At 42.6% G+C, this 27,681-nt stretch overlaps 1 protein-coding gene across 1 annotated transcript; it reads left to right on the top strand.

Moving 5' to 3' along the window:
- The first annotated feature begins 292 nt into the window (after positions 1 to 292).
- PRPF8 (pre-mRNA processing factor 8) lies at positions 293 to 26,477 on the top strand. Its single transcript, XM_044283872.1, has 43 exons — positions 293 to 420; positions 5,483 to 5,593; positions 5,689 to 5,857; positions 5,973 to 6,137; positions 8,695 to 8,913; positions 9,193 to 9,405; positions 9,498 to 9,623; positions 9,709 to 9,814; positions 10,521 to 10,711; positions 10,803 to 10,922; positions 11,020 to 11,209; positions 11,299 to 11,418; positions 11,549 to 11,683; positions 11,777 to 11,906; positions 12,934 to 13,130; positions 13,269 to 13,475; positions 13,906 to 14,069; positions 14,166 to 14,292; positions 14,825 to 15,017; positions 15,158 to 15,345; positions 15,471 to 15,709; positions 15,791 to 15,937; positions 16,037 to 16,247; positions 16,327 to 16,443; positions 17,437 to 17,684; positions 18,129 to 18,308; positions 18,391 to 18,526; positions 18,610 to 18,779; positions 19,429 to 19,558; positions 19,647 to 19,793; positions 20,229 to 20,389; positions 20,580 to 20,771; positions 20,891 to 21,128; positions 21,240 to 21,368; positions 21,535 to 21,648; positions 22,056 to 22,229; positions 22,356 to 22,549; positions 23,072 to 23,311; positions 24,316 to 24,457; positions 25,187 to 25,327; positions 25,424 to 25,563; positions 25,778 to 25,980; positions 26,070 to 26,477. Exons 2-43 carry the CDS (start codon positions 5,494 to 5,496, stop codon positions 26,222 to 26,224), a joined length of 7,008 nt encoding a protein of 2,335 aa, XP_044139807.1. The 5' UTR covers positions 293 to 420; positions 5,483 to 5,493; the 3' UTR covers positions 26,225 to 26,477.
- The last annotated feature ends 1,204 nt before the right edge of the window (positions 26,478 to 27,681 follow it).

Raw genomic sequence — 27,681 nt, 5'->3', positions numbered from 1 at the left:
TCTCTGCTGTACTGTCCAGACCAGACTTCTCCAGCCTATAGCTCTCAAATTACTGCTGCTAAACTACAACTCCCAGCATGCCATGCGGATTAATTTTGCAGGACAGCCATCCCGGAAGGTCACTGGTGCAGAGACAGCCGCACAGTCAACCTACCAATAGGATTGCAGGCAGAAAATAGTACACAAATCAGACACAACCTAACCCAGAGAACACAGGCCGCGCCTCTTTCCGATTTCGTCATTTCCTGGCACGGAAGCGCGCTGTGATCCTATTGGTTGAGCAGTTGGCGTGCTGACGTCGAGTGGCTTCTTTCTACATCCGGGTCACCATACGTATCGTGTGCGCTGCGTTGTGATCCGCAGTCGTAGTTGTTCGGGTGGTGGATCTGCACGATAAGCACTGAGGAGGCGGCGGAGCAGGTTGGTGCCGCAGCAGAAAGCGCTGCCGTTTTATTCTTAGGCGATCTAAACTTTGCCGCTGTTTGTTCCTGGGCATGTGTGGGCAGAGGCTTCAGGCCTAAAGTGCGGGATTCATTGGGTGTCCGCATCCTGTCGTCCGTGCGGCTTCACAATCGCACCGTATAGTTTCCCATGGATATTCCGGCACGTACTATGTGATCGCTGCTGTATAGCGCTCTGGGCCGGGTTTCCTCACCTTCCGTTCATCAGAGTCGGAGCCGGGCGGCAGTACTCCAGCATGGCTGCTGCACAGGGTCCGTGCAATGTGTTGTTGCTGGTGGCTATAAGAAGCAGCTGATCAGAGGGGGAGGGGTGCAGGCTGTGGGATCCCCCCGACCTTATACTGAGGTCCTATCCTGGGGAGACACCATCAATATTCTAGGTGCTGGAAACCCCCTTTAAAGGTGTATCTAATCTTGGCGGTGCAAGTGGCAGTGAGGCAGTTTAAAAAAAAATACCGCTGTGATGGTTTGGCTGGGGATGAGAGAAATTTTGTTTTCAAGTTCAGCGTACAAGGTTCGGGATATCTAAGAATTCCAGTATGGATTCCGCTACCACGAACCATAAGTTATGAATCCATAACGGAATTCTTAGATATCCCGAACCTGATCCTTGTACGCCGAACCTGAAAACAGAAATAAGCTCATCCCTAGCTGTGGCCATATACCTCTGCAGCCAGTCGCTGGTCTCCGTGGTATACAGCTTGAGGCCACTGATTAGCTGCAGTGGTCCTGTGCGGCATACGGTTACCCCACTGTAAGCAGAACGTTGTCGCAGCCTGGCAGAGAAGATACAGTGCTGGGTTAGACAGATCTCTGGGAAGGGGAGTGTAACGTTGTAGTCCCATGAAGACAATTTTTATCTCCTGTCCACAGGATAGGGAATAAGTGTCTGATTGTCGGGGGGGGGGGGGGGGGGCGGCGCGCGCAGCCGATCACGAGAATTAGGGGCCTGTGTTCCTTGTTTGAATGAAGTGCCCCTTTGCTCAATTCAACTGTACAATGGCTCAGCTTTCTCCGGCAAGTCTATAGCGTGCATGACATGCCCACTGCTCCATTCATACGGGAGAACAGGCACTTGTGATCAGTGTGGGCACCAGTGGTCAGACCTTCAATGATCACATGTCCCCGTCCCCCCCTAAGAATAAGTTCTTTGTGAGGCAACCCCCTTTTAAAAAATAATAAATGTTTGTGTATAATTTAACGACCTCCCCGCTGTTTGCCCCCCCCCCCCCCCCCCCTAAAAATAATGGGAACTTGGATAACCACTTAAAGGGGTTATCCAACCCCTGAAATGCCTAGGCACCACATACAGGTTATACTCACCCAGCACCCGTGTCGCTCTTGGTGGGGGGGGTGATCAATAGCAAGATGTGACGGCTGCGAGCCTCTGCGTTGCTAGGCAGGCTCATTCCCAAAGGATAGGGCATCATTTAAAAAAATAATCTTGAAAACACTCTAACACAGCTTTAGTTAAAGGGGTACTCATGAGATATCTCCACCAGGAAGCGTGTCCAACCAGCCACTCCATTCATTGGGGGGGCACCACGTGGTATCAAGCTTCTGTTGTGATTGGTGGGGGTTTCAGCGGAAGGACCCCCGCTAATTTAATAGTTAGGGGATAACTTTATATAACCTGAATGGGGATGTGGACTAGCTGTGGGCAGATGTGGTGCTGTTCCTGGAAGTAAGCATCCGTGTTTTTCTAATCCCATGCAACTCCTTTAAGGGTAGTTTCTGAACAGCATATTCATTCTGGGAAACGGGCTCCCGACCTGAACGCTGCTCTTGTTAAGTGACCTTGCAACATTATAATTTATGATTTTGTGAATTCTAAGGCTACTTTCACACTAGCGTTCGATCGGATCCGTCTGCATTATATTGGCAAAAAAAAGCTAAGTGTGAAATTAGCCTGAGCGGATCCGTCCAGACTTTTACATTGAAAGTCAATGGGGGACGGATCAGTTTGAAGATTGAGCCATATTGTGGCATCTTCAAACGGATCCGTCCCCATTGACTTACATTGTAAGTCTGGACGGATCCGCACGGCCAGGCGGACACCCGAACGCTGCAAGCAGCGTTCAGGTGTCCACCTGCTGAGCGGAGGCTGAACGCCGCCAGACTGATGCAGTCTGAGCGGATCCGCATCCATTAAGACTGCATCAGGGCTGGACGGAAGCGTTCGGGTCCGCTCGTGAGCCCCTTCAAACGGAGCTCACGAGCGGACAGCCGAACGCTAGTGTGAAACTAGCCTAAGGCAGTGACTGCAGTTCAGTAGATCGGCGATGAGACTGAAATTAACAACATCATGAATCATTATAATGTTGGGAGATTACCTCTTAGGAGCAGCGTTCAGGTCGGTGAAATACTGCTCACAAATGGAGCCTGTTTCCTGGACATGTGAAACTAGCCTAAGGGTACTTTCACACCTGTGGCAGAGGATTCCGGCAGGCAGTTCAGTCGCCGGATCCGGCAATCTGGACACAAACAGATGCATTTGTGAGACGTTTCCGGTATTTATTTTTCTCGTTTTTAAAGGTCTGCGCAGGTCTGGATCCGTTTTGCTGGAACGCTTGGGGCTGGCTCCGGCATTAGCGCATTTCAATCTAAATCAATGCCGGATCCGGCATTCTGGCAAGTGTTCCGTTTTTTTGGACTGGAGAGAGAACTGCAGCATGCTGCGGTATTTTCTCCAGACAAAAAACGTAAAAGGGACTGAACTGATGCATCCTGAACGGATTGCTCTCCATTAGGGCTGCACGATATGGGAATTTTGTGCGATTGCGATTAGGCCCCTAAAAATTGCGATAACGGTATGCGATGCAATATTTTAAGGGAATTGTGCTAGAGGTCTATTTCAGTGTTTCCCAACCAGTGTGCCTCCAGCTGTTACAAAACTACAACTCCCAGCATGCCCACACAGCCAAAGGCTGTGTGGGCATGCTGGGAGTTGTAGTTTTGCAACAGCTGGAGGCACGCTGGTTGGGAAACACTGGTCTATTTGCTTGGATTTTCAAGGCAAAAGCACATTCAAATTACTGATAATGCTGACATGTAGTTATGCTTAACTCAAGAACTGAAATGCAAAGTGTTTTTCAAAATAAAACATCTTTTACTAAATTAAGGGCTCTTTCACACTTGCGTTGTCCGGATCCGGCGTGTACTCCATTTGCCGGATCCGGGAAAAACGCAAGTGAACTGAAAGCATTTGAAGACTGATCAGTCTTCAAAATGCGTTCAGTGTTACTATGGCATCCAGGACGCTATTAAAGTCCTGGTTGCCATAGTAGTAGTGGGGAGCAGGGGAGCAATATACTTACCGTCCGTGCGGCTCCCGGGGCGCTCCAGAATGACGTCAGAGCGCCCCATGCGCATGGATGACTTGTCCATGCGATCACGTCATGCATGCGTGTGGGGCGCCCTGACGTCACTCTGAAGCGCCCCGGGAGCCGCACGGACGGTAAGTATACTGCTCCCCCGCTCCCCACTACACTTTACCATGGCTGCCGGGACGCTAAACGTCGGATCCGGCAATGCGCCGGATCCGGATTAATGCCTTTCAATGGGCATTCATTTCGGATCCGGCGTTGCGGCAAGTCTTCAGGATTTTTGGCTGGAGCAAAAAGCGCAGCATGCTGCGGTATTTTCTCCGGCCAAAAAACGTTCCGTTCCTGAACTGAAGACATCCTGATGCATCCTGAACGGATTTCTCTCCATTCAAAATGCATTGGGATAATCCTGATCAGGATTCTTCCGGCATAGAGCCCCGACGACGGAACTCTATGCCGGAAGAAAAGAACGCAGGTGTGAAAGAGCCCTAAATAACATATTTGCATTACTGCAAAAAGTACAAAATACTAAACTTGCCATTTTCTTAATAGCACTGCACAGAACAGATAAATAGAATAAATAGAAGAACATTTGTTCATTAAAATAACGACTTGCCTCCAGCCCCTCCTCCCTTCCCGCACTGTAACTGATGTATCGCCGGCCGCGCTGTGCAGTATAGCGGCCGGCGATACATCCGTGCCAACCATGTAAAAAGTCAACCATCACTTTATAAGGCGCACTGTCTTATAAAGCGAAAAATATGGTAATATAATTGCAGCATTTTTGGGTTGGCGATTGCGATTAATTGCAATTGCTTTGGCGATATATTGTGCAGGCCTACTCTCCATTCAGAATGCATTAGGATAATGTATCAGTTTTATTACTGTATTGAGCCCCTGTGACTGAACTCAACACCGGAAAAGGAAAAACGCTAGTGTGACAGTACCCCAAGTCTAACAATTCTGTCTTCAGATATTACTCCACTTTCTATACCACTCTGCAACACATTTTGAGACTTTTTGGAGTCCCACTTGTTAATTCTGACAAATCCCTTGACAGGCTAACCACATCTACTTCCCCATCCACGTTTTTAAGAAACAGTCACTTGTGAAAAAATTAAATATAACATTTTTTTTTTTTTGCACAAATAACCCCAAAAATGTCACAATGGGCTGCACGGTGGCTCAGCGGTTAGCACTGGTATCCTGCAGCACTGGGGTCCTAGGTTTGAATCCGACCATGGACAACATCTGCATGGAGTTTGCATGTTCTGCCTGTGTTTGCGCGGGTGTTGCGGTTTCCTCCGACAAGCCAAAGACACACTGATAGGGACCTTAGCTTGTGAGCTCCATTGGGGACAGCCCGATGCTAATGTCTGTAAAGCGCTGCACAATATAGTAGCGCCATATAAGTGAGTAAAATAAATAAAGCCCTATTTTGTTACTTCCGGGATTTTGGGATAGGTCATCAGTATCTGATTGTGGGGGTCTGACACCTGGGTCCCTTCTTGAGAAGGCACTAGCACTCCTGTGAGTGCGGCTATGCTTGGTATCGTGCTCAGCCTCATTCACTTCTATGGGGCTGAGATGCACCTAGGCCATGGATAAGGATAAGTCATCGGGAAAAAAACTCCCGGAAAACCACTTTAATGCCATTCTCTTGACCTAGGTCTGTTTTTCCTTTTTGTCTTTCAGCTTGAAACACCATGGCTGGGGTGTTTCCATACAGGCCTGGGGTACCCCCAATGCCTGGCCCCCCACCAGTAGCACCCGATTACATGTCTGAAGAGAAGTTGCAGGAGAAAGGTGAGAATGAACTATTGATGGACTGTTTGTCTACTTTGGTGTGAAAAAATTTTTCCCCCTAAATCCTCTATTTCCTCCCTAATGTACTTCAATAGCCCGGAAATGGCAGCAGCTACAGGCCAAGCGTTATGCAGAGAAAAGGAAATTTGGGTTTGTGGATGCCCAGAAAGAGGACATGCCTCCGGAACATGTTCGTAAAATCATCCGTGACCATGGAGACATGACCAACAGAAAGTTCCGGCATGATAAGAGAGTCTATCTTGGGTAAGCGGGTAGCGAATGGTTAGCTAGTGTATTTGGAGAAATACCTTTTATACATTAGGAGATTTGTAATTTTGCATTATATTAATGTATGGTATGTATTTTTATTTTTTTTCAGAGCTTTGAAATACATGCCTCACGCAGTGCTGAAATTGCTGGAAAACATGCCCATGCCATGGGAGCAGATCAGAGATGTGCCAGTGCTGTATCACATTACAGGAGCCATTTCATTTGTCAATGAGATTCCTTGGGTTATTGAGCCGGTCTACATATCACAATGGGGGTAAGAAGTGGTTAGCCCTCGAGCAGCGGTTTTCTTTGGGAATGAATATGAAGGCCATAAAGCTAAATTATATACAGTATATATCTTTTGTTTGCTTTAACCACATGGTTTGCAAGGTATGACTGTTCACTTATCTCATCAGCTACATCTGCTTTCATCTCAGGCAGATCACCGTAGCATACCCTATGTATGTTGGTATCGCTCTTCCTCATGTAGAAATCTATGCTCGTTTATGGTTGTCACAATACCAGAATTTACACTTCAAAACTTTGCATTTGGTGGGTACTATCTCTCCTTGGGAAGAGCACCTTAAAGGGAACCTATCAGCGGGATTTTGTGTATAGAGCTGAGGACATGGGCTGTTAGATGGCCACTAGCACATCTGCAATACCCAGTCCCCATAGCTCTGTGTGCTTTTATTGTGTAAAAAAAACTATTTGATACATATGAAAATTAACCTGAGATGAGTCCTGTCCCTGACTCATCTCACATACAGGACTCCTCTCGGGTAATTTGCATATGTATCAAATTGTTTTTTTTACACCATAAAAGCACACAGAGCTATGGGGGGACTGGATATTGCGGATGTGCTAGTAGCGATCTAGCAACCCATGTCTTCAGCTCTATGCACAAAATCCTGGTGACGGGTTCCCTTTTAAAGAGGACCTTTCACCTCTCGACATTCCTATTTTAATAGCTACTTGCATTCCCCATGTAATAACAATTCTGGAGCATCTATTATTATGTCTCTATGTTGTACCGTTCCTTTTATTATTTCTACTAGAAGGTATGAATCAATTGGTGTTAGCCTTCAGTAAGGGTACGGGGGGGGTACCTGCACAGACTGACTCTATCCAATCCCATCCCCAACTTATCTCCCCTCTGTACCCTTACTGCAGACTGTTAGCAATTATTAATAACTTCTAGCAGGAATAATAAAGGAATGGCACAACATAGAGTAATAAGAATAGATGCTCCAGAATTGTTGTTACATGGGGAATGCATGGAGCTATTAAACAGACCTGTCAGGAGGAACATTGACTTAGCTGCCTTACATCTGGTGGTATTAGAGGCAGAGCTTGTTAAGAGCTCATTTGCATCCCTTTCTTCCCAAAACTAAGTTAACTATCACCATACTCGATACCAAATCAAAACTTTGGGGCACATTAATTAAGGCCTGCGTTTTAGACGCCATTCTTAATAAAGCCCTGACTGGCCAGCGCCTCTATGTAACTTTGGCTCCACCGCTGCTTCTAAATGTAAGACCGCTTCCTTGCTATCTTACCATTAGACCATTTTCTACACCTAAAACAGGTAAATGAGATGGCCCGGCATGCCACGCCCACTTTTTTTTGGACCTTATGCGTGTGGGGGAAAATGCATTCAGACAAGTGCTCTGGAATTTTGGGCGGAGAAAATATAGCAGCATGCTGCGGTATTTTCTCCGTCCAAAAACCTGTACGTGACTGAACTGAAGACATCCTGATGCATGCTGAACGGAATGCTCTACATTCAGAATGCATTGGGATAAAACTGATAATATATATATTATTCAGATATTGAGCCCCTAGGATGAACTCAATACCATGAAAGTACCCTAATAGTACCTCCTCACATAATGGGCAGCATGCGGTTAGTGCTGTGTGGAGTGCATGATTGGGTTACTTGCTACGAATGTAAGGCACATGGTATATCAATTTGGACCTCCCATGTGCCTCATATTAAAGGGGTTATCCAATATCATAAACGAGCCCCTGACACGGAATATACTTGCGCCACTCCTGGTTCCCGCATCGCCGCTGCTTCTCCCTGTAAACGGATGAAAACATTTGGGGGGGGGGCAGTAAATGGCAGGAGGGGACAAACACCCCCCCTCCCCCCAGCATCACCTGCGATGCTAGGGAGGCTTGTCCCCGCCTGCCATTGGCTGCTCCCCCGACACCGGATGTTTTTATCCATGTACAGGGAGAAGCAGCGACGCAAAGTGGGGTAGGTATATTCTGTGTGAGGGGGTCTGTTTGATATTGGATAACCCCTTTAGTAGTAAGTAACCTCATCAAGTAGCTCCTGTTACCTACTATGTGAGGAGGTACTTGATGGGGTCAGTTACTATTACTGTAAGGCACATGGAGGTACTAAAGTAATAATACCATGTGCCTCGCAATAAAAATTGACCTCCGTCATATGGCAACATAGGGGTTAATGAGTCCTCTATATTGCTGGCTGGTCACAGTGCGTTTCATCAGAAGCAAGAGGAACCCTCCGCTTGTGTGTCACACCATTCTCCTTCCTCAGTCCGCATTTTAATTGGTGGCAGTGGCTGGCTGTGTCACAGTGGAAAGGGAAGGATGCACTCCTTCCTTCTCCATGTGGGCTGCTGATGGGAACATGGTATGTATTTTGCGTGCCATGTTTTCTCATCTGAACTTCTACACAATAGCGCAATCAAGGTATCAAAAGTGTTCATATATTGATACCCGGTGCCACCCTATGCTAGTTACACTGGATTTTTCAGTATTTAACTTGTTGGACTATGATTTTCCTTATTTTCTCACAGGTCCATGTGGATTATGATGAGAAGAGAAAAGAGGGATAGACGGCACTTCAAACGCATGAGGTTTCCTCCTTTTGATGATGAGGAACCACCGCTGGATTATGCTGATAACATCCTCGATGTGGAGCCTCTGGAAGCCATTCAACTAGAGCTGGACAATGAAGAAGATGCTCCTGTCATGGACTGGTTCTATGATCATCAGCCACTACGGGACAACAGAAAGTAAGACTCATTCAGTCTCATCTACTGGAACTTAGAGGAGATTCCTCAAAACTGGTGTGAAGGAAAACTGGCTTAGTTACCTATTGCAACCAGATTCCACCTTTCATTTTCCAAAGTATCTAAAAAAAACATGACTGAAACAATCTAATTGGTTGCTATGGACAACTAAGCCAGTTTCCTTTACACACTGTTGATAGATCTCCCCCTTTTTAAATGTTTAATCTGAGGTTTGCAATTGTTAAATCTTAAATAATCCTTTTTTGGGGGGTTTCCTTACAGATATGTAAATGGTACAACATACCAGCGTTGGCAGTTCACTCTTCCAATGATGTCTACACTGTACCGCCTGGCCAATCAACTGCTCACAGATCTGGTAGATGATAACTACTTCTATCTGTTTGACTTGAAAGCTTTCTTCACCTCCAAGGCACTTAATATGGCGATTCCTGGTGGTCCCAAATTTGAGCCTTTGGTTCGAGACATTAACTTGCAGTAAGTGAAAGCTTGTTTACCGCTGAGGTTTTCACTTTCTGTCTTTTGCTTTTTGTACGATTGCCTGTTTGTTTTTTCCACCTAATCTTCAGGGATGAAGACTGGAATGAATTCAATGACATCAATAAAATCATTATTCGCCAGCCGATCCGCACAGAATACAAGATTGCATTCCCTTATCTGTACAACAATCTGCCTCATCACGTGCATTTGACTTGGTAAGATGCCATCCCACGTGTTATGTGACGTTTCGATCGATTCAGTGAATAAGCTGCTAACCTTGTTCTTTTGGCATACCTGCAGGTACCACACACCAAACGTGGTATTCATTAAAACAGAGGATCCTGACCTTCCAGCCTTCTACTTTGATCCCCTCATTAACCCCATTTCACACAGACACTCTGTAAAGGTAAGCCACCTCAAATGTTAATTTAAAGGGCATCTGTCAGCAGATTTGTGCCTATAAAACTGGCTGACCTGTTACATGTGCGCTTGGTTCCATGTTCCTATGTGCCTGCATTGCTGGGAAATTTTATTTTAATATATGCAGATGCGCCTCTAGGAGCAATGGAGGCATTGCCGTTACACCTCCACTTTGACAGAGCCAGGTGTGATAATTTTCTCAGTAATGCAGGCACATAAGGACATGGGACCAACACAGATGTCTTCAGCTGCCAAGTGCACATGTAACCGGTCAGCCAGTGTCATAGATACAAATCTGCTGACTGATGCCCTTTAATTTCTGATGTTTATCATAACCTGGTCATTTCAGTGAACTTGTCTTCTCAGTTATAGTTACCATGCTGCTGTTGCTGGTAAATTTTACAATTCATCTATAGTTAGGTACCTGTTATAAAGCAGACCCCCCACTGCTTTAACAATGGCAGCTTGAAACAGTTTAGCCCTGTGCCACTTAGGCTAGTAGCTCAGAAATTGTCCCCCAAGCCTTACAAAGGTCCTATATAAATGCGTGGGCTCATTGTGTTCTTGTTCTCTGGTCATTACTTTCGCTATAACTTTGGCTTTGATCAGTTTTCCGCTGTGTTTTTATAACTTTATCGCAAGTTTTTCATAATGCACATATGTTGAGCATTTATTTTTATTTTTGTCCTCAGAGCCTAGAACCTTTACCGGAGGATGACGAAGAGTTTGAGCTCCCTGAATATGTTGAGCCTTTCCTCAAAGATACACCTCTATATTCAGACAACACGGCCAATGGCATTGCATTACTTTGGGCTCCCCGTCCTTTCAATCTCCGGTCTGGTAGAACACGGCGGGCTGTTGACATCCCACTTGTAAAGAACTGGTAAGTGTGTGACGCTTGTAGGATCTGATTTGTATCTCAAAATGTTAATCATAATACATGTTATACAATAAAAATAATTATTAATCCTCAGGTATCGTGAGCATTGTCCTGCCGGCCAGCCAGTGAAGGTTAGAGTGTCTTACCAAAAACTTCTGAAATATTACGTCCTCAATGCTCTCAAGCACAGGCCACCCAAAGCGCAGAAGAAGAGGTATGCAAATCAGTTTTCTATTAATGTAATGGACTTAAATTGTTTAATTTTTATTTTATCCCTGCCCTCATCATCAATATACCAATTGTATTTTCAGGTATCTTTTCCGTTCATTCAAAGCCACAAAGTTCTTCCAGTCCACGAAACTAGACTGGGTGGAAGTCGGTCTACAGGTGTGTCGGCAGGGCTACAACATGTTAAACCTGTTGATCCACAGAAAAAACCTGAACTATCTTCATTTGGACTACAATTTCAATTTGAAACCTGTGAAAACCCTGACCACAAAGGTAGGTTCTCAAGAACTTTTTTTTTTTATCTTTAGAAGCTAGGAATAGAAGTTTTAGTTAGATTTTATTTTTATTTTTTTTCTGTATAGGAACGTAAGAAGTCTCGGTTTGGCAACGCTTTTCATTTGTGCCGAGAAGTTCTACGTCTGACCAAACTTGTTGTGGACAGCCATGTGCAATACAGGTTGGGAAATGTGGACGCATTCCAGGTAAATATTCAATTTCTGCTCATACTAATTGTTTAGCTGTGAACGCTAGAAGAGGTTTCATATAATGTTAGTAACCCATGATGGTGTCAGTCAGAATTATTATATAAAATATTTGTGCTTTTATTAACAGCTGTCAGATGGTTTGCAGTACATCTTTGCCCATGTTGGGCAGCTCACTGGCATGTACAGATACAAGTATAAACTCATGAGACAAATCCGAATGTGCAAAGACTTGAAGCATCTCATCTACTACCGGTTTAATACAGTGAGTGCTGCTCTTAAGGGGAATATTCGCCAGAATGATTTTCTATTAGTGTTAGAATTAAACTTTTTTTTTTTCTTCTTTCTCTGTGTTTAGGGCCCTGTTGGAAAAGGACCTGGTTGTGGCTTTTGGGCAGCAGGCTGGAGAGTCTGGCTGTTCTTCATGCGTGGAATCACCCCTTTGCTGGAAAGATGGCTTGGAAATCTGCTCGCCAGGCAATTTGAGGGCAAGTCATTAGGCCACCTTGTATATGTGACTTGTATTTTATGTACTTTTGCGCCACACTCAAAAGTACTAGTAAGAAATGTTATTGGCTGACCAGATAATAAAAATTGCAGGCTTTCAGGAAACTGGTAATTCATGGAGACTAGCACAACAATTAAGATGTATCTAATAAGATGATCCATCGTTTAGGTACCAAAATTAATAGAAAAAGACAGAGGGCCTCATTTATCAAAATTGTCTGGCAGAAAAATGGTCTTAGTTGCCCATAGCAACCAATCAGAGCTCCCCTTTCATTACTTAAAATGTTCTGAAAAAAATTAAAGGGGACCTCTAGTTGCTACAGGCAACTAAGACAGTTTTCCTGTTCCAAGTAGAGGGCCAATAAATGTAATTATTTAGCCCATTCACCACATTAGGCACACCCTATGCCAGGTGTTTAAAGATGGCACTTGCTCAGCATTATGAGTGGGCCCCACAGTTTTAGAGAGCAGGCACCTGTGATTAGCAATAACGCAGATCACAAACCTTTTTATCCCATCGATTGTGACCACGGCACCTTGCATCTATTTTCCGTGAGCGCTGCACTCCAGGGCCTGAACGGAGATTGAGGGAGATGTTTGGTTTCTATGGCTGCCTCGGCCTTCTGAAGGCTTGCCATAGCAAAGCTCCTAGTGAGCCTTGCTTCTGGCAGGGCTTAATAGGGAGTGCACTAAATCTTCCATAGACTGCCTCCAAATGGCTATGTGAACTTCAAAATAATAGTTATGGCTCCAGGAAGGCATGAATTAAAAAAAACTAAAGTGAAAAACCAGAAGATCACTGCAGCATGAAGGGATTAATAGTCCAAAGTTCTGAGTGAATTTTTGGCCCAAAATGGTTAAGTATATCTAATATTGTAGTGGATTATAAATCCTGGTCTGAGACTTCAGTCATTTTTGTCAGCTTGCTTTGTATGCTTGTGTGGTGTGTATTTTTTATTTTTATTTTTTTTAAATTAATTGACTTCTTTTGTGGTGGTGGTCTTTTAGGTCGACACTCTAAAGGAGTAGCAAAAACTGTGACTAAACAAAGAGTAGAGTCTCACTTTGATCTGGAACTCAGAGCAGCTGTCATGCATGACATCCTGGACATGATGCCAGAAGGCATCAAGCAGAACAAGGCTAGGACCATTTTGCAGCACTTGAGTGAAGCTTGGAGATGCTGGAAGGCAAACATTCCTTGGAAAGTGAGTGGAAAATAGTTTAAAAATAATAATTCCAGATTACTGTAAATGTGCAAAAGCCTCAATGTTCATAGTGTGTGTTTTTTCTTTTCTTACAATGGTTATGTATTTAACTGCATTTATTGATATGAATTCTTCTAGGTGCCAGGTCTACCTACACCCATTGAGAATATGATTCTGCGTTATGTGAAGGCTAAAGCTGACTGGTGGACAAATACTGCTCATTACAACAGAGAGCGCATTCGCCGTGGTGCAACTGTGGACAAAACAGTTTGCAAAAAGAATCTGGGCAGATTGACACGACTTTACCTGAAGGCAGAGCAAGAGAGGCAGCACAACTACCTGAAAGTGAGCACTTGCCCTTAATTTATAAATGTATACATTTTTCTAATGGTACTTTATTATATGTTGCTTACTGGACCCGTACTGCGCTCCTGAAGCAGTTATCTGCTTCTTGGACTTCAAGGATCATGTGCAGTACATTGTGCACGTGATCCTAGCCTAGTTACACCCTACAGCACATGCATCAGAATAAATCTCTTGCAAGCACTGTGGCGAGAGATTAAGTCTCACACATGTGATGTGGCTTGTAACCAGGCTAGTATCACATGCACAATGTACGGCTCATGATCCCTGAAGTGCAGGGAGCATATTAAAAAAAAAAAAAACGGGAGCGCATTATTTGCTCAGTAGGCAATATTTAAGTACCAATACATTTCTATTGGATAGCCCCTTTTAAATGTGTCCTGTCTTTGCTAATCTTTATCTTGCTTTGCAGGATGGGCCGTACATTACTGCAGAAGAGGCTGTAGCTGTGTACACCACAACCGTCCACTGGCTGGAGAGCAGGAGGTTTTCTCCTATTCCATTTCCTCCTCTCTCATACAAGCATGATACCAAACTGCTCATCCTGGCCTTGGAGAGGCTAAAAGAGGCATACAGGTAAATGACCATAGGGATGTATTACTTAAAAAAAATAATAATAATGTATTTGTAATTTTTGGGGGAGACTTTATAATTGCGTTCCCTCCGTGTTAGTGTGAAGTCCCGTCTCAATCAGTCCCAAAGAGAAGAACTGGGCTTAATTGAACAAGCGTATGACAATCCTCATGAAGCCTTGTCTAGGATCAAGCGTCACTTGCTTACTCAAAGAGCCTTCAAGGAGGTAATGTTAAATTTTTATTTTTAAATCATTGGGCAAAAAATATCAGCATACCAGGGTAAAATGTTGCATTTGCGCTGAACTCGCCAGCCATGTTCTTGTGCTATGAGTTTCCTGTCCTGAATCTGGTAACTGTCAACATCTTTTTGTTTGGGCAGCTAATAAATATCCCATTTTGTCTTTATTTTATCCCTTTTGTAACTGTGGAATCTAGTGTTATTCTGAAACCCAGTGGGGAAGATTTACTAATTCTGTAGGTGGGGTAAATTTAGGCTGTCTAGGCCTGCACCATATTTATTACAGTGGCTCAGGCTGTATGATAAATTTGGTGCATGGCTAGGTACTTTTTGTCTAGATTTGTGGCAATTATTTGTTGCCTTAGTTTGAGACCAAATTTGTGTCGCAATTCTGGTGCATAATATGTCCTAGCCCTTTCTTGTGAAGCCAAATCTCCTTGGCACAATAGACACAGATAATTTCTTTAAATCTAGATGTGCTATTTATGCTGAAATCATGGTAAATGTGTTCTTTCTAGGTGGGAATCGAATTCATGGATCTTTACAGTCACTTGGTTCCAGTTTATGACGTGGAGCCCCTTGAGAAGATCACAGATGCTTACCTGGATCAGTACCTCTGGTATGAAGCTGACAAAAGGCGTCTTTTCCCTCCTTGGATCAAGCCTGCTGATACAGAGCCACCTCCATTGCTTGTGTACAAATGGTGCCAAGGTATGGTAACTGCTAGTTTGCATGAGTACCTAAGAAAATAAAGTTTATTTGTTACTATTGCACTGTACATTCCAGATAATATTTTTTTTTTATTATTTCATTGCCGTAATGTTATCCTTTTATGAAACTCTGCGTTTTAGGCATTAATAACCTGCAAGATGTGTGGGATACCACTGAAGGAGAGTGCAATGTGATGCTGGAATCGCGGTTTGAGAAGATGTATGAGAAAATTGACTTGACACTGCTGAATCGTCTCCTGCGTCTGATTGTGGATCACAATATTGCTGATTACATGACTGCAAAGAATAACGTGGTGATCAATTACAAAGTAAGGCCTGAATACAGAGATCTTGCAGATTTTAATTACTTTTGTGGTCATATAGTTAAGATTAAGTAGCGTAGATTTAATCTTACAGTTTTGACATCTCGTGAATGATTGTTTGATTTGTGCAGGACATGAATCACACCAACTCCTACGGCATAATCCGTGGTCTGCAATTTGCTTCCTTTGTTGTACAATACTATGGATTGGTGATGGACCTGTTGGTTCTGGGATTGCACAGAGCCAGTGAGATGGCTGGTCCACCTCAGATGCCAAATGACTTCCTGAGCTTCCAAGACGTGGCCACAGAATCCGCTCATCCTATCCGCTTGTATTGCAGATACATTGATCGCATCCATATTTTTTTCCGGTGAGTGTGGTGTTCAGTGGTTTTAATAAGATCTGCTTAGACCTTCGTTCTTAAGTGGCTAACGTGTCCTTTTACCTCCAGGTTTTCAGCAGATGAGGCCAGAGATCTCATTCAGAGATACCTTACTGAGCATCCGGATCCCAATAATGAGAACATTGTGGGCTACAATAACAAGAAATGTTGGCCACGAGATGCCAGGATGCGTCTCATGAAGCATGATGTCAATCTGTAAGTTTTGTTGTGGGTCTTTATTTTTTTTTACATTTATTTTTTTCCTCTCTCTTTGCTGTAATTTATTCACCAAACTTTTTTGTATTTTATTTCTAGTGGTCGTGCTGTTTTCTGGGATATCAAGAACCGTTTGCCTCGCTCTGTCACAACTGTACAATGGGAAAACAGTTTTGTGTCTGTGTACAGCAAAGACAATCCTAACCTGTTGTTCAACATGTGTGGCTTTGAATGCCGAATTCTTCCCAAGTGTCGTACAAGCTATGAGGAATTCACTCATAAGGATGGGGTCTGGAATTTACAGAATGAGGTAAGCAAAGTTGTTAGGTATGAGTACAGTTGGCAGGTTTATTCTAGGAACCAATTTACTGAGGACTTTGCTTTTGTAGGTGACCAAAGAACGGACTGCCCAGTGTTTCTTGCGGGTGGATGATGAATCTATGCAGAGATTCCACAACAGAGTGCGTCAGATTCTCATGGCATCAGGTTCAACAACATTTACCAAGGTTAGTGTTTAACTGTATAAAATTTCAACTTTGCCGTTTGCAATAAGTGCTGTATGCACAAAATTCTCCCTAGCAGCTTTATTAGTTAACTGTCTAGTATACTGTCCATTACATGGGACTAGGAGAAAAGTATTCTGCTTTTATTACTCTTGTGTGTTGGAATGTCTTTGTACAGATGTCTGCATCTTAAAGGGGTTTTCCAAGTTTTTATTTTCAAATAACCTCCAGGTAGGGCAAATCATAAAATGGTAAAGGAACATTTACTCGCCTATTTTATCCTCTGCCGTGCCAGCTTCTTCCCTCCTGGCTTTGTTTGGCTACAGTGATCACATGCTATATACTTCACATACGTTATTGGAGCCACTCTGATTGCTACACCGTTGACACTTTATCCTTTGTTGCAATCATCCACATAGTTCGACACGGGACATCAATACTCCCATATATTGGTGTAACCGGACCTCTATGGGCTCCTCTGTAGAGTATCAAAAATCACACAATAGTGAGGTACCTTCGATATAGTTAAAATCAGTGATTCTATTATACTCACAAACAGAATAAAATTGCCAGCATATCATAAAATCAGTTTCTCGTCACATCCCCATGCTGGGCTTATAGAAATAGCCGAGCAGGTCATGAGCTCTGCTGTTTCTTTAACTCCCATTCTAGTGAAATGGAGCTACTTAAACAGCATAGCAGAATAGTTTACACTGCTTCTGTAACTCTCATTCACCACAATGGGAGTTAAGGAAACAGCGTAGCTCCGGCTTGCTCAACTATTTCTGTAAGCCCAGCTACCTGGGGTTGACACTTAGTCCCATCACACAGTGGAAACAGCAAAATGGGACAACCTCTCTAAACCAAATTTAATATATAGATTTTTTTTTTAATTAAATTTGGGTTCAGGTTTTACTTGGGTATTAAAATACCTGAATGTGTGGAAGTTACAAAATTTAAAATGTCTTTCACTGATCATTGCAATGTCTGTCTTAGATTGTGAACAAGTGGAACACCGCATTGATTGGTCTGATGACTTACTTCCGGGAGGCCGTGGTAAATACTCAGGAGCTGCTCGATCTTTTGGTGAAATGTGAGAACAAAATTCAAACCAGAATTAAGATTGGGCTGAACTCCAAAATGCCAAGTCGGTTCCCACCTGTGGTCTTCTACACTCCCAAGGAGCTTGGTGGTTTAGGGATGTTGTCTATGGGACACGTGCTTATCCCACAATCTGACCTCAGGTAATAAAATAATAACAAGCTATTAAAGGCTATAAACACTTTTTTTTTTTTTTTGTTATTGTATTTTACTCATTTTGGGCTAAATCATTTTTTCAATTGGTCTTTTATTAGAAATTTTGAGCCGTTCAGTCACGAAGAGTTAACTAGCTGAGTGAATCGTACTTTGTGCCGGTCATTTAAAAAAAAATTATTGCTAAAAGGTCATAAGCACTTACTTAAGCCACATTCTAAGAAATGAGCTATACCTTTTTATATATAAGTTCAGAGTAAAGAGCCCATGGGGCGAGCTGTCTGACAGAACAGAGAAAATTCTTATCCTGCTACTAGATAAACTCAAGGTTACACAAAGACAGTGGTTTAAAATTATTAATAAAGACAAATTGACAAAGATTTTTAATCCGAATCATATTCATTTTCTTTCCCTCTTTTACTTCATTTATTTAGGTGGTCAAAACAGACAGATGTTGGAATCACCCATTTCCGCTCTGGTATGAGTCATGAAGAGGATCAGCTTATCCCTAACTTGTATCGCTACATCCAGCCATGGGAGAGTGAGTTTATTGATTCTCAAAGAGTTTGGGCTGAATATGCTCTGAAGAGGCAGGAAGCCATTGCTCAGAACAGGTACTTTTTAAACCTTCCATAGTTCTACAGGCACACATTTTGTGGCTGCAGTTTGAGTTGATTTGATGTACTTTTATTTCAGGCGGCTTACCCTGGAGGACTTGGAGGATTCATGGGATAGGGGTATCCCACGTATCAACACACTTTTCCAGAAGGACAGGCACACTTTGGCTTATGACAAAGGCTGGAGAGTCCGTACGGATTTCAAACAATACCAGGTAATGTATAATGAAGTTCTCTTTATTTTGGCTGTTTTTGCATAGTGCATGCAGTCTTATCACCATGGCCCCTTCATCCTCAGGTATTGAAACAGAATCCATTCTGGTGGACACATCAAAGACACGATGGGAAACTCTGGAATCTGAATAACTACCGCACAGACATGATCCAGGCCCTTGGAGGAGTGGAAGGCATCCTGGAACATACATTGTTTAAGGGCACTTACTTCCCGACTTGGGAGGGTCTCTTCTGGTAGGAAATCTTCATTTCTTTACAAAATACTTCAAATCTATAATTGCAGTTATGCAGGAAATATATTTATTTTTTAATCAGCAGTGAAGCAACGTTCCATTCAATTTTGTCACCTCGCTAAGTGCTCAATTCCTCTACTCCTCCTTAAAGGGGGGGTTACAACATGCAAACTATTCATAGTCCGTTCTCCCTTTACTCCCTCCCTGGCTATTGAGAATGACTTCACGTTCAAACCTGAGGGCACAACTACACTGCAATATTTGTCGTGTGACATCCGAATTGGATTTTTCTGCGAGCGTCGTAGCATGTCGCAGTGCGACACCATAGACTATCATTATAATAATGGTCGCGTGACAAAATGTCGTTGTGTAGCCCTAGCCTAAATCTTCGGGGATCGATTGTTTTCCCCACAGCATCATTCTTTGACACCCAACTGCAGGGCACTGCAGCCTGCTCAATTCACCGACATGTGGTGCCCTTCTGTACAGTGGATGGCCAGGGGACTATGATTGCCTTGTAAACATAGTTCCCTTTTTGTATTTGCCAATTTTACCATTTGTATAAATGGTTAATATGCAGCTTCAGTGTCGTGTACATAAAATATTTCTGCTCTTCAGAGCCTAATGTTTTTTTATACTTCTGTTACCAGGGAAAAAGCCAGTGGCTTTGAAGAGTCGATGAAGTGGAAGAAACTGACCAATGCCCAGAGGTCTGGTCTGAATCAGATTCCCAACAGAAGATTTACTTTGTGGTGGTCACCCACAATCAACAGAGCCAATGTAAGTTTGTAAGCAATGTAATAATGAATGTTAAAGTACCCATGATTGCTGGCTTTAAGATGTTTAACAGTTTGCATCTGCGTTCTAGGTGTATGTTGGATTCCAGGTGCAATTGGATTTGACTGGCATTTTCATGCATGGCAAAATTCCAACACTAAAGATCTCGTTGATTCAGATATTCAGGGCCCACTTGTGGCAGAAGATCCATGAAAGCATTGTCATGGATCTGTGTCAGGTAAGTCAGACTAACACTTAAAGGGGTTTTCTGGGTATATAACATTGATATAAAATTTAACCATGACTGAGCAAAACCCACTCCAAAGCTCAAACAAGTCCCTGTTCCCTGCTTTGAAGGAGATCGCTATAGACAAGATTGTGGCACTTGGAGCTTTTTAAGTAGAGAACAGAAAAATGCATAATTGTAAAGGATGTCTAGTGGCAGAGCTGTGCCTGGTAAGCAATGAAGACATGCACTGCTATCCTGAGCAGCACCTACCCTGTCACTTAACTGACCGGTGTTGGTGCCGGCAGTCAGGCCCCCAAAGTTTTCTTAAGAAAGGCCAGAATCAAAGTCCTTGAAAACCCTTTTTAAGATGTCTTCTACCATTTTGTTAAATGCTCCATTGTGAAACTTACCATATTGACTTTTCCTATTACTGTTGTGTTTCAGGTATTTGATCAAGAGCTTGATGCCCTAGAAATTGAAACTGTTCAGAAGGAAACCATCCACCCCAGGAAGTCGTATAAGATGAATTCATCTTGTGCAGATATCCTGCTCTTTGCTTCCTACAAGTGGAATGTGTCTCGGCCATCTTTGCTTGCCGATTCAAAGTATGTAGTTTTTTATTTTTTTCCCTCTCGGGATGAGTGGCAATTCCACTCATCCCTTTCACTTCCATTGAGAGAAGCTGCAGTACCATAAGCAACTCATGGAACAGCGTGGTGCTGTTTCTTGAAGCAGCCATGGTTTGTTTGTTTTTGGATCCAGTACAGCCTCTTTACCTTTTGTTTGTTCTTGCAGGGATGTGATGGACAGCACCACAACACAGAAGTACTGGATTGATATCCAGTTGAGGTGGGGAGACTATGACTCTCATGATATTGAGCGATATGCTCGTGCCAAGTTCTTGGACTACACTACGGATAACATGAGTATTTACCCATCACCCACTGGTGTCCTGATTGCCATAGACCTGGCCTATAACCTCCACAGGTAAGAAAAGATTGCTGACTTTTATTTTTTATTTTTTTTATTTTCACATTTTGCACACAAACCATCCTTAAGTGTTACCGTGTGGGGGTGTAACGGAAAGATTCACTTTTTATTGCTAGTGCCTATGGAAACTGGTTCCCTGGAGGAAAACCTCTGATACAGCAAGCTATGGCCAAGATCATGAAAGCTAACCCTGCTTTGTATGTGCTGCGTGAGCGCATCCGTAAAGGACTGCAGTTGTATTCTTCAGAGCCAACTGAGCCATATTTGTCCTCCCAGAACTACGGTGAACTCTTCTCCAATCAGATCATCTGGTTTGTGGATGATACCAATGTGTACAGAGTAACCATTCACAAGGTACAGCATGTTCCACGATTCTTCTAAATTTGTATGGCCTTAGAGCTAAAGGCATGAAATAGAAAATATCTGCTGTTTTCTTAACATTGTCTATTACTGTTTCTATTTTAGACCTTTGAAGGCAACTTGACAACCAAACCTATCAATGGAGCAATTTTCATCTTTAACCCAAGGACAGGGCAGCTTTTCCTGAAGATTATTCACACATCTGTGTGGGCAGGACAGAAGCGATTGGGTCAGGTATGTCGTAAAGTAATAAACCTGGCAAAATGATGTCCCCCAAAAGTGTTTGAAAATGATCTATGCACATTGAGGTCAAAGCCCTGAATGTCTTGCTTCCCATAATACATTGTCCCATGTACTGCCATTTTAAATAAAAATTGACTTTACCATTTATCCTTTGTAGCTCGCCAAGTGGAAAACTGCAGAAGAAGTTGCTGCTTTGATCCGTTCACTGCCTGTAGAGGAGCAGCCCAAGCAAATTATTGTCACCAGGAAGGGCATGTTGGATCCTCTTGAGGTGAGACATCTGATATTTGTGGGGGGTTTTCCCCAGTACATTTTGTAAAAGTTATTAAAGGGGTTTTAAAGGATTTTAGTATTGATGACCTAACCGATGGGGGTCCGACGTCTGGCACCCCCACTGATCAGCTGTTTGAAGAGAAGCTGCCTTCCATTGTTTGTTGAGATATCGACAGCGAGCAAGAAGCCGTCCCAATCACTTCTATGGGACAGCTCCTTCCTATTTAAAGTGTATAGGAAAGATTGGCCTTCTCTTCAACAAGCTGATCGGTGCGGGTGTCGGACCCCCGCCACTCTGATATTGATGACCTATGCTGAGGAATTCATCTATTAAAATCCTAAAAAAAAAAAAAATAACGATTTGTTTGTGAACTTATCTGATGTTACTCCTTGTTTGAACCTTAGGTACATTTACTGGACTTCCCTAACATTGTCATCAAAGGATCTGAGCTGCAGTTGCCCTTCCAGGCCTGTCTGAAAGTGGAGAAGTTTGGAGACCTGATATTGAAGGCCACAGAGCCACAAATGGTTCTCTTCAATCTCTATGATGATTGGCTGAAGACAATCTCTTCATACACGGTACTTAGGACTACTTCTGTTGGCATTTATTCAAAAAGGACTGAATGTGGCAGAGAATGTCATACTGTAGCATGGGATAGTAGATGAAAGTTTTCACAGCTCTGATTCTTGTCACTTGTTTTTCAGGCATTCTCTCGGCTCATTTTGATCCTGAGAGCACTGCATGTGAATAATGACCGTGCAAAGGTGATCCTAAAGCCAGACAAGACTACAATTACTGAGCCTCACCATATCTGGCCCACACTAACTGATGAGGAATGGATTAAGGTAGAAGTTCAGCTAAAGGATCTGATCTTGGCAGACTATGGCAAGAAGAACAAGTAAGAACAATATTCTTAACATTTTTTATTTTCAAGTATGGGTTGCTGCTTGATGTCCATTCACATTGGATTAATGCCCGACGAACCTGGCTGACGGCTATCTAATGTGTATGGACAACTTTAGGTTAAGTTCACACAGTGTTTGTTAGAGGAGGATTTGAGGCAGATTTTCTTGCATGGTTTTCATCAAAGCCAGATCCAGCAGGAAGGAGAAGTCCAATTCCTTTCGAATCTGCCTCAAAACCTGCACCAAAAACTGTGTGAACTTACCCTTATATCTTATCTAAAACATAAAAGGGTTTGACACCTTTACCTGCCTCCCCTGACAGGTAAGCCATCAGATGCCTGACAATATGTACAATCCTACAATGGTATAACAATGTATAAGAACACCTGAGCATTGCTTTATTATCTGCGTCCAGATGAGTCTAAAGGAGACCTGGAATTTTACTGTTGGTTGTACTTTTGGAGTCTCTTGGATGACCTGTTTTTAACCAAAATGCATCACCCTTCTCTCTTCAGTGTAAATGTGGCCTCTTTAACACAGTCTGAAATCAGAGATATCATATTGGGTATGGAAATATCTGCCCCATCCCAGCAGAGGCAACAGATTGCAGAGATTGAGAAGCAGACAAAAGAACAATCTCAGCTCACTGCAACTCAGACGCGTACAGTGAACAAGCATGGAGATGAAATCATCACCTCTACCACCAGCAACTATGAGACCCAGACCTTCTCTTCTAAGACAGAGTGGCGTGTCAGGTAAAGATTTGTAGATCTTGTAACTTTGCATTGAAACTCTTGTAGCGGTTTTGCTTGGTTGCAGTTGTAAGTGCACTTGCCATGCTGGAATGCTGCTGGCCCTTATGTAATATAACTGTAGTGTAACAGATCTGAAAGCGGAACTAGTCTCCTCCAGTGTGACTGGACCCTGCTTTAATTGCATTTATGCATAGCTAGCGGTTTGCTTGGGGGGGGGGGGGGGGTCATATGTTTTTGATTAGTTTGGATCTGATTTTTGGTGGATATTACAAGCTCTGTCTGTTTTATATCATATAGCTGCATGTGATGATCATTTTTCTGTGTGTTTAAAAAAAAAAAAAAAAGCAGCTGACTTACAATTTCATAGACTTGGTTTTTACACTTTTTTGTTATTTATTTATTTTTGTGTTGAGTGGGCTTTATTCATAGTTTAGGTAGGATTTCCAGTACACAGAAATCCAGGCCTTATGCGGAGGTCTAGAGTGAGCTGATAAGCTGTGATATCATCTATTGTTAGATCTTGTGTTATCTTTATAGAGGTGTTATTTGTCATTGTATTTCTGCCTGTGGTGCTAATAATAATGGCTACTGGAAAGTTACCTGTACAGAACAGGAAATTGTGACCTATTAGGCCTAGTGGCCATTTTATTTTTTAACTATAGATAGTGACATGGGAAAAAAAAAGTGCCAAATATGAAAAACAACGTAAAAAAACGTGATTTAAACAATAGCTCATTTCTCATGATGTGCTTTCTTTTAAATGGAGCCCCAAGGTCCTCCACCTCGCCTGTGTCTAAGGCATTTCATCCAGCTAAACCTGAATCCTGCTTTGTACTGTTGTGAGGCAAGAACATAAACTGCTGTCTACAGGTGTCTCACCAGTTTTGGATACAAATGTGTGTCCTCCTAGGCAAACCATAGTAAATGCCTGCTTAAATATGGATCAGGCAGCCAGTACTGGTATAACAATATGGTTCTTATCTTGATTTTATTTTTTTATACAGAGCAATTTCTGCTGCAAACCTTCACCTTCGAACCAACCACATCTATGTGTCATCTGATGATATCAAGGAGACTGGTTACACTTACATCTTGCCCAAGAACGTGTTGAAGAAATTCATCTGCATTTCTGACCTGCGAGCTCAGGTACGTGCTACCACCAGATAGACTTGACTATTGAAATTGGAGCTCTTCATGTATCCTAACCAGATCATAACTTTACTTATGGGACATACCAAGGGGTTAAACAGGCTTTTATTTCTAGCAGTAGTTCATAATCAATCCATAAATAAACCTAAAATCTTTGCCTAAATGTAATCGATAGAGATTTCAAGACTGGCATCCCCATACTCCAGTCTTGTGGGCTGGAATGAGATGCACTTAATTTAAGAGGCATGTTTTTGAAACTCCTGTGTTAATGAAATAAGTGCATCTCTGGCCTTCCATGTACAAGAAAGTTAACAATCTATACCAGCTTGGGGGCTGGTGTAGACTTGAGCTGTAACTTAAAACAATTTTTGCTGTAAGTCCCGTTGGGCTTCTCCAGACTAGAAATGTGTCAAGAAGCTCAAAAAGTCGCATATTGTGGTGCAACAGTACATGTGCCGCTTGCAACTTTTTGAAGCCACAAAGTGGCAATTACGAACTCTCCAATGACTTTATTTTTTAGAGAACCATTTTATGCTTCAGTATGTTTTTGCTGTATAATGGGTGCTGTCTTTGTTGTGGCAAGTTACATAAATGTGAGTACTGGGTCAATTGTAATACAGCAGAACAGATGTCAGTCCTCCTGATTTATTTCTATAAATGATTTCTTTTGTAACTGTGTCCTGTTGTATAACTTTATATCTGTTTGGACCTTTTTATCATTTAAAGATTGCTGGCTATCTGTATGGTGTGAGCCCGCCTGATAACCCTCAAGTGAAGGAAATCCGCTGCATTGTGATGGTGCCACAGTGGGGAACTCACCAGACTGTTCACTTGCCAAATCAACTGCCTCAACATGAGTATCTAAAGGTAAATTCAAGGTTCAGGGCACTGCTTATTTTGTGTTTCTTTGGGGTTTTTCCCCCTTTTTATTAATGATTTTTCATTAATTTTGCATTTTTTCAGGAAATGGAACCATTAGGATGGGTGCACACACAACCAAATGAGTCTCCTCAGCTGTCACCACAAGATGTCACCACTCATGCTAAAGTCATGGCAGACAATCCAGCTTGGGATGGAGAGAAAACTATAATTATAACCTGCAGGTAACTAGATGTGAATTCCCTTTTTGTAGTCTTTGATACATTCAATTAATTGTGTGGGTAAATATAATATGGTTAGTCATTTTATGGAAAGGCCATTTGTAGTTTTTCCACTTGTTCTTCCTGCCCCCCCCCCTTTTTTTTTTTTTTTCCCCTGCCTTTTTGAAGCATAATAGAATTGCGGTGTTTCTGACATGACTACGCATTGTCTCCTCAGCTTCACTCCTGGATCCTGCACCTTGACCGCTTACAAGCTTACACCCAGTGGTTATGAGTGGGGAAGGCAGAACACTGATAAAGGGAACAATCCTAAAGGCTATCTACCTTCTCATTATGAAAGAGTGCAGATGCTGCTGTCTGATCGTTTCCTTGGCTTCTTCATGGTACCAGCTCAGGCATCTTGGAACTACAACTTTATGGGTAAGTTTTCGTACTTGCACGATCTTTCTGTTCAGTGGAAATGTAAGTTATTAAAGGTTTTATTCAACTTTTGTCTCTTTAACACCTAGGTGTCAGACATGATCCCAACATGAAGTATGAACTACAACTTGCTAACCCCAAGGAATTTTATCATGAGGTTCATCGCCCATCGCACTTTTTGAACTTCGCCTTGTTGCAGGAAGGAGAGGTGTACTCTGCTGACCGTGAAGACTTGTACGGATAGTCGGTACATCAGATACATCAGGACTTGGTGGCTGTTGATATTCAACATGGGACTTTTTATGCACATGTTCAGAATTCTACACCTTCAGTTTGTCTTGCAGCTCTTGTCTATTTGCTTCCATAATTGAGTCTTTGTTAGGTAGCCCGGCTGCAACTGTGTAGGAATTGTATGAACCTATATTGTCGATATCTTTGCAAAAAGTATTGTGCATTGTAGTTGACACTTGATTTAATAAAAGGTGTTTTTTTTTTTATAAATGTTTATAAAAAGCTTTCTGTACGCCATTCAGATGAAAGTCAGTGCACGAGACTTGATAAGGAAGAAGCCAGACTTTGTCGCTTTACATACCACAACAATGCATACACAAAAGACACTAACAATTCAGAACTAAAATTTCCACTTTTGGTTTTTGTCATCTCACTGGACTTCTGCAGTTTTTTGATAAATGAAAATACTTTGGAAAGTCCCATCAGTTATCTCTAATGTGTGATACACAAGGTGCAAAATATTTCATGTATTTTCAATGACGTGGATGGAGTTAAGGTAACATTTCAGTTTTCCTCACTGACATCTTCGTGAAAGCCAGTCCTATAACATGGCTGAAGAAAAATGTGATTTTGTACAGATGTTTCAACTAGGGATCGACCGATATTTATTTGATTTTTATTTTTTTGAGCCCATACCGATAACTTGTGAACTTTCTGGCCAATAGCCGATTAATTTATACCGATATTCTGTGCATTTTTCATTTTTGAAAAGAAAAAGAAAATAGTTTGGACTTTTTGGACGTGGAAATATGTGATATTTTTATTTATATATTGAAAGTCTATTGAAACGTGATGTGGTACAGATTCCCCTGTCCAGGCCCCCCACCCCTTCCTCGTCGGATAAACCGAGAAAGTACTTGTTCTCTAGTGAAGATTTAGATCCTCTCCTAACTGCCATAAGACATACAATGGCAGTTGAAGAGGAGGAACAGGCTCGTACCATACAGGATGAAATGTTTGGAGGCCTGAGAGCAAAAAAGTTAACTTTTCCCCGTAAATACTTCCATTACTAAAGATGGCTGCATCCTTCATGGCAGACTCCTCAGCTGAATCCATCCGGTTTGCAGCAAGAAATGACTCTCTAACAAGCAAGGCAGGCACTTTGGCTTAAATCGTGGACAGGAGATATGGCTTCCAAAAATAAATTGTGGCAATCCTCTTCTCTAGTTCATACCTGTTCGGTCCAGTCTTGGACTCCATCCTAGAAAGTGCAGCCGATAAGAAAAAAGACTTTCCAGAGGAGAAATCTAAAAAGACCGCTTTCGGAGGCCCTCTTAACAGTTCACAAGTACAATACCAAGAGGTAAAGGGAAGACTGGTAGATGGAGCTACCCAAAAAGAGGAAGAGGAAGGGGAAGAGGTTTCCTCTTCAACACAAATGCCGGGAAACAATGACTCCAAGCCGGTGGG

The sequence above is a fragment of the Bufo gargarizans genome, chromosome 3 (assembly GCF_014858855.1).
Source record: "Bufo gargarizans isolate SCDJY-AF-19 chromosome 3, ASM1485885v1, whole genome shotgun sequence".
Lineage (NCBI taxonomy): Eukaryota > Metazoa > Chordata > Amphibia > Anura > Bufonidae > Bufo > Bufo gargarizans.
The sequence above is the reverse complement of the archived record's forward strand: the minus strand, read 5'-3'. Positions and strand labels throughout refer to the sequence as shown.